General features: G+C 43.5%; 1 protein-coding gene across 1 annotated transcript in view; it reads left to right on the forward strand.

Annotated features, from left to right (window-relative positions):
- The first annotated feature begins 3,788 nt into the window (after positions 1-3,788).
- Positions 3,789-7,500, forward strand: part of cbx3b (chromobox homolog 3b) — a 5,947-nt gene continuing 2,235 nt past the window's right edge. Inside the window, exons 1-2 of the mRNA XM_062537895.1 lie at positions 3,789-3,917; positions 5,426-5,589. Coding sequence (XP_062393879.1) covers positions 5,432-5,589 — 158 coding nt within the window. The 5' untranslated portion in view covers positions 3,789-3,917; positions 5,426-5,431. The remainder of the gene's footprint in view (positions 3,918-5,425; positions 5,590-7,500) is intronic.

Here is a 7,500-nt window from a genome sequence, read left to right on the forward strand (position 1 = left end):
CACTGAGTAGTCCTCTCTACACACACAGTCATGGACATGGACACACACACACACACACACACACACACACACACACACATACACAGTCATGGACACACACAGACACACACCCCACACACAGTCCAGGTCTTTGTGAGCTCTTCATGTTGACAAGAGTTTGGACAGCACCAGTGTGTGTGTGTGTGTGTGTGTGTGTGGACAGCACCAGCAGAACTCTTGTCTTCCGTCACCCCCCCCCCCTCCTTATCTTCCTCTCTCTCCATCCCTCTCTTCTCTCTTCTCTCTCTCTCTCTCTTCCCTCTCTCTCTTCCTCCCCCTCTCTCTCTCGTCTTGAACCCCAGTGCATGCTGGTAAGGCAGAGCGCTGAGAGCTGGTCAGTTTGATTACTGCTTTGGGTAAATGTAGCAGCTAAATGTTATCTCTCTCTCTGTGTGTGTGTGTGTGTGTGCCTGGAATCCTCTCAAGGCAGAATTGGGATATTGTCGTAATGCCATAACCTAAATCGTAATATTCACACACACACACACACACACACACACACACACACACAGATAGCCTTGACTGGGCTCAGGGTTGTGTGACTTTTCCCAGACATGCTGGAACACTCATGTGAGACAGGGATAGAGAGAGAGAAGAGAGAGAGGGAGGGAGAGATGGAGGGAGAGAGAAGAGAGAGAGAAGAGAGGGATGGAGAGATGGAGGGAGAGAGAAGAGAGAGGGAGAGAGAGAGAAGAGAGGGAGGGAGACAGGGAGAAATGAGAGAGGGATGGAGGGAGAGAGAAGAGAGAGGGAGGGAGACAGGGAGAAATGAGAGAGGGATGGAGGGAGAGAGAAGAGAGAGAGGGAGGGAGATATATAAGGTGAACGTCAGAGTTCTCCTCCATGTAATTACACTACAGTTACAATCTGTCACCACAGCATCCCACTGTTAGTCCCTCATGGTGGAAATAAAGGACACAGTTGCTGTAAACCACACACACACACACACACACACACACACACACACACACACACACACACACACACACACACACACACACACACACAGAGCTGCTCAGGTGTAAAACAATGAAAGAGTTCCATTACAGCAGCTCAGAGAGGAGGGTTTGAGTTGTGAATTGATATTTGATTTATCTTAGATAAAGTGGAACAGGGGCTGCTGCTGATTTGGGCTTCAAACAGAAGATGTGTCTGTGTTTGCAGTGACAGTGGAGTAAGCTGGAGCACATGCTGATATATCTGCTCTTCACTGTGTGTGTGTGTGTGTGTGTGTGTGTGTGTGTGTGTGTGTGTGTGTGTGTGTGTGTGTGTGTGTGTGTGTGTGTGTGTGTGTGTGTGTGTGTGTGTGTGTGTGTGTGTCTGACTCTGCACCCAAGACTCTAGGAATCTGGTAGCTGGCGCCCCCTACTGGAGAGATGTGGAATAGGCACATAGGAGGGAAATGATCACACATTTATATCATGATTTGTTTTCTCCTAAATAAATAAAGATCACGTATTTATGTCATGATTTGTTTTCTCCTAAATAAAGATCACACATTTATATCATGATTTGTTTTCTCCTAAATAAATAAAGATTGCGTATTTATATCATGATTTGTTTTATCCTAAATAAATAAAGATCACGTATTTATATAATGATTTATTTTCTTGCAAATAAATAAAGATCACATATTTATGTGATGATTTGTTTTCTCCTAAATAAATAAAGATCACGTATTTATGTCATGATTTGTTTTCTCCTAAATAAATAAAGATTGCATATTTATGTCATGATTTGTTTTCTCCTAAATAAATAAAGATCACGTATTTATATGATGATTTATTTTCTCGTAATTAAATCAATAAAGACGTCTCTGATCCAAAGCTCCACACGCTGCACACACCGCGTTTTTTAGGGAATTATGTGAAATATATTAGTGTGATGTGCTTCTGCCATAAAGTCAGGGAATAAAAGAAATGATTACCGTTTTTTACTATTGCTAACACACTAAAATGCATAGCCTAGTAGGCCTACAGTCATTTAAACCGCCACACAGAGAGCTAAACCTCTTCTCAAGTCTCAAGAGCTAAACCTCTTCTCAAGTCTCACACAGAGAGCTAAACCTCTTCTCAAGTCTCAAGAGCTAAACCTCTTCTCAAGTCTCACACAGAGAGCTAAACCTCTTCTCAAGTCTCAAGAGCTAAACCTCTTCTCAAGTCTCAGAAAGTCTGAGCACATGTTCTGCCTCGCGCACATTTTGATAAAACCAGCTTAGCTTGCCAATTTGTGTTTCAGCAATAGGAAAAAACTGTATAGTAACTTTCAGCCGTGTCCTGTAGTCTTAGGTTAACAGAAAGAGTGTGGAAGCAAAATGAGAGGGAAAGAGAGAGAGAGAGAGAAAGAGAGAGAGAGGACATGGTGATTGGTTGGCGTTTCCAGCCAATCAGAGTGCGCTGTGTGTGATTGGCCAGAGTGGACCTGTCAGTCAAAGTTGTGTTTTTATCTGAGCTGAAGAGAGACTCATGCCAGATCAAATGAAGAATTTCCGAGCAAGACTAAGCAAGCTTCCCACTGGTATTAGTACTTCACATAATAACCTATAGTCCTTATTTTACCATTATTGTTATTATTACTATTATTTTATAGGCTATAGACCTACCCCCTACTAAAAGAATAGGCCAAAGTAGTTCAGAACTCTTTGTTCCTGGCCTTAATATGAATACAATACATTTACTAAATGAATAAATAAATAAATACTTATTTATCTACATAAACTTTAAGCTTTGCAATATTGTTTTCATTCGGTTGCTCTCTCAGACTCTCTCAAAGCGGAATACTGTGACTTTGTCGACTCGTTGTCGTGTGGATGCCTCTAGAGGGCGCTACAATCCGTGGACAGCGTGTCCACACACGGAGAGCCAGAGTCCATGTAGCCGGTGTCCTTGGCAATCATTTCTGGCGTCCGGAATATTTTGGGAGAAATTCCCTGATGTTTTCGGGTATCTTTGATCCTCTAGACATTGATACATGGAAACATGCCCGTAAGAGACCAACAGAGGCGACTAGACTGTCTATTGAAAGTAATACAATTTCCATAACAACACCTGAAACCATTTGAATATCCGTGTTCAATGTTTTTATTTACTTATTTTTATTGGCTGGAATTCCCACACTAATCGCATCAGATGTTGGTGTGTGGTGCCGAGCCGCTACATGCGTAGCCTAGGCTACGACAATTAGTTCAAGCTATGGAACACTAAATAATTAATTCAAGCCTTTGTGAGTCTTGTATTGAGCATATTAAACTATTTTTATATCCTACATCATTTAACACAGACAACCTTAAATATAATATCTGTCATTAGCACCGATGACAAATGTAAATTTATAAATTTTTAACACAGCCTAAACATGGTGTGATGTGTGGCGAAACTTTTGAAAAACTAACGGCCATCAGGACCACTCCATGCAGCCGGACAGCTGCGCGCGCGTGTATGTGTTTGTGCGTGTGTTGCTGCTGCAGCAGCGCCGGGCTCTCGGTCTCGGTTTGCCGGTGTCTGTGTCTCCAACTGCCCACTTGCCCTCTTCAAACACTGAGATTAAGAATAAAGCGCAGATGTTGGGGCAACAGTCTACTAACCACCGACAACAGGGGACTACGGACAGCGCTCTAGCAGTGTACTGATGGAGGCGGATACGGGGAGCCTGAGAGACAGCCGCTTCTGTTCTCCTGAAGAGGACAGCGACACACACACATCGCGATGAGCCGTGCCGGGCTGGCGGGCGCTTTAAGGCTACCCGCGGTTTTCCTGGGTTGACCTTTTCCCTTTTGGAAAGCACTTCCTCCATCTCCCACTCGGCCATTTTAATTTAACTCATTCAGTCACTTATGTAAACACAACAAAGACGGCGGCGCTGCTGCACGCGTTTGAAAGGTAGAACAAAAAAAACATCGCGCTTTACGCTACATCACGCTACAGTTAGTAGTTATTCGTATTGGTATAGTAGGACACAATTGCTTACATTAATATTTTATTGTCTCGTTAAAACCAAAAAATAATAACATCGGAATACGTTAACAGAACAGTTCAGCGATTCTGCGGTGGCAGTAACCCGCTGCCCGTGACAACACGTCCTGCGGCAAACTGGAACGCTGCCAGTTCTCGCGAAAGTGTGCTTTCCCGGTGGCGCTCGTGATTCCTGTCCGTTAGACGGATGGATGTCAAGACGCCCGAGATGGCTATCCGGTTAGCGGATATCTTCTGAGCGAGCGCCTGTCCCGCGGTGGTGATGACGGCTTGGCAGGTGGACAGATGTCCTGGCGGTGATCTGATGCGCGCGGTGGTCGGTCGCTGCATCAAGATGGCCACCTGAGCGTGCCTCTCTCTTGTCTGTCTGGCTCGCGCTGTCACGAGGCAACGGCGGGGACCGACTGACCGATCGACTGGGTCGTTCTAGCCTCGTGCTCTCTCTCCCAAACTTCTCCCGTTCAACTTTTTTACTCCAGAGTTGTGAGTACGTAGCTGAGTTACGTCACTGGCCATTTCGACCAACTCCAGAGTCCGGGCCGTGTAGGATAGAGAGAGAGAGAGAGAGAGAGAGAGAGTGTTTTATCCGTAGTGTGTGTACAGCGGGATACATGAATGTGCACTGGGCTATTTATGATGCTTCCACATTTTTTCCTCCATAATGTGAAAAGTAACGTATTCTCGTTACAAACTATGTGTTTTTATAGAGCCAAACGGTTCTATTGTATTCTTCATATACGGCACCCCAAATGGTTCTTTAAACCATTTTTGAAGAGTTCATCAAAGAAACCTCTAAGGGTTCTTTAAATGCACGGGTCTATATATTACCCCAATTACCCTTTTGTAAGAGTGTGTGGTGTGTGCTGATTTGCAGCCTAATATATAGCCGTAAATATGCTGCACTGACGGATGAAATGCCGGTATTGTTTTATTTTTTTGTTTTTTCAGGGAAAAAGTAACTTATGCAACGTAATATATGTCGTCCCCTTCGAATTAGCCTTTACGTTTCTATCTGACATTTTGTCAAAATGTAGATTTGACATGTTCTTATTCTGTGGCAAGTTCATAAGGTGAGGTGTTTCTTTAAGTTGTGTGCATTTCTGGACATTATTTCTAAAGAGTCGTGTTCCACTTGTCAATATAACTAACTCTGTGGAATTCTAAACTTTGAAGCGGAGTAGTGCAGATTGGGCACGTGGTGATCAGTAGTGCAGATTGATTCTCAAGGCTGTGCTGAAGCTGCATATGGGCTTGATTGACGGCTGCATGTTGTCCATGTTTTGCGGTGATGTGTGTGTTCCAGGGAAGTGTATCTGATTGATTGACAGCTGCATGTTGTACCTGTTGTGTGTGTTCCAGGGAAGTGTATCTGATTGATTGACAGCTGCACGTTGTACCTGATGTGTGTGTTCCAGGGAAGCATGCGTAAGAAACAGAACATGAAGCACCGGCGTGCGGAGGAGAGGGAGACGAGTGTGAGCGTGAGCGTGGTGCAGGAGTTCGTGGTGGAGAAGATCATTCAGCAGCGCGTCACCAACGGAAAAGTGGAGTACTTCCTCAAGTGGAAAGGCTTCACTGAGTGAGTAGGGTGTGTGTGTGTGTGAGTCGTGTGTGTGTGTGTGTGTGTGTGTGTGAGTCGCGGCACTAATAGACGCATTAGGCCTGTCTCACATGTGTGTGAGTAACAAGCCTGCATTTAGCACAGCGCAGTGTCCACTCTGTGTGTGTGTGTGTGTGTGTGTGTGTGTGTGTTTGTCCACTCTGTGCCGAGTGGTGTGTGTGTGTGTGTGTGTGTGTGTGTGTGTGTTTGTCCACTCTGTGCCGAGTGGTGTGTGTGTGTGTGTGTGTGTGTGTGTGTGTGTGTGTGTGTGTGTGTGTGTTTGTCCACTCTGTGCCGAGTGGTGTGTGTGTGTGTGTGTGTGTGTGTGTGTGTGTGTCCACTCTGTGCCGGGTGTAGGGATGTAACGGTATGAAAATTTAACCCCACGGTTATAGTGACCAAAATTATCATGGTTTTCGGTATTATCGCGGTATTTTAAAAATTGTGTGTACAATATGTTAAGAAAGCGCTGATGGGTGTAGACAAGCTGAAATATTTTAGTTTAAAAAAGTGTGACAGTGTTTCTTACATTAAAAATATAGGCAAACCCTTATTGCCTTCAGCAGGATACCGATCATTCACAGCAGTGGCAATAGTCTCTGCTCAACCCTTCATACACACAGAAAATGGCTTGTCTTGTTTCTATTGCATATTTTGAATTCATGAACTTTATATATTTTGCTAATAGTTTATAATATGTTAGGATCTGCATAATTACTTATAGCTAAACATATTCAGTAATTTGAATATTTCATATTGATTTTTAAACTATTACACTTGTCTTTAATGACATTACAGGGGTGTTGTGTAGGTCTAATTGAGTGCCTGTCACTTTAAGAGATACGTGAAGTAGGCTAATTATATTAACCTTCATTCGGTTTTAGGAAAGTAGTCACGCATAGTTCAAGGATATCCGTTTTCATTGAATAAAATGAATATTCAAACAATTAACAAGTCAAAGACAATATTGCTGGGATCATAGAAAAGATAAGTGTCTTGCAATGTTAACTTCTATGATTTTGGTGAGCATTAATGATAGACATGACGCGTGAGCTAACGGGATAGTTACCTTGATGGAATTCTCTCAAGATTTGCCAATAGGCTGTGCTTTTTTCGGAAATTGAATTAAGTACTACTGTAGGCCTAAATGAACTAAATCCCATAGCCTACTATAGGTAGGTTACCGTGGCATTGTGCTCACTTTTTCCTTGGTTGGAAATGTTGGCTGCTTATAGCTTAACTTATGATTTGGAGTTTGGTATCTGTTATATCCAATGAGTGACACCCAGCGCTCAACATAAAACTTCACGGCATTCTCCTGATAACGTTAGTGGAATAGCCTAGATTTATTGTGAATGTGTAGGCCTACATAAAAAGACGCAGTGGCTACATGATACAGCGCACGTTTTGGGGTGGAAATGTTGCGCCCTTAAAAGCAGGTGTAGCCTTATCCGAATCATGGTTAAATCCATCAATTAGACAATTAGTAAGGTAAAGTTTTGTTTCATAGTAGCCTTCCAGCTTGTGTCAAAAGCAGGCTCGGATGAAGCTGGGAGGAATTAAACACGCGGTTACCACACCGTAGTATCAACCGTGATAATAATGATATTCGAAATGAACACGGTAATTGTTATCGTCAACATTTTTATCATGGTTTACCGTCACACCGGTAATCGTTACATCCCTAGCCGGGTGGTATGTGTGTGTGTGTGTGTGTGTGTGTGTGTGTGTGATTTTCTACTAATTTTGAAGTCATCTCCAGAAGCCGTCACTTGTTAGCCTTGTTAATAGCGTTCTGGTGTGTGTTGCTCTCTGTCTGTGTGTGTGTGTGTGTGTGTGTGTGTGTGTGTGTGCGCGCGCGTGTGTGTGTGTGTGTGCGCGTGTGTGTGT

Source organism: Sardina pilchardus, chromosome 6 (genome assembly GCF_963854185.1).
Source record: "Sardina pilchardus chromosome 6, fSarPil1.1, whole genome shotgun sequence".
Taxonomy (NCBI): domain Eukaryota; kingdom Metazoa; phylum Chordata; class Actinopteri; order Clupeiformes; family Clupeidae; genus Sardina; species Sardina pilchardus.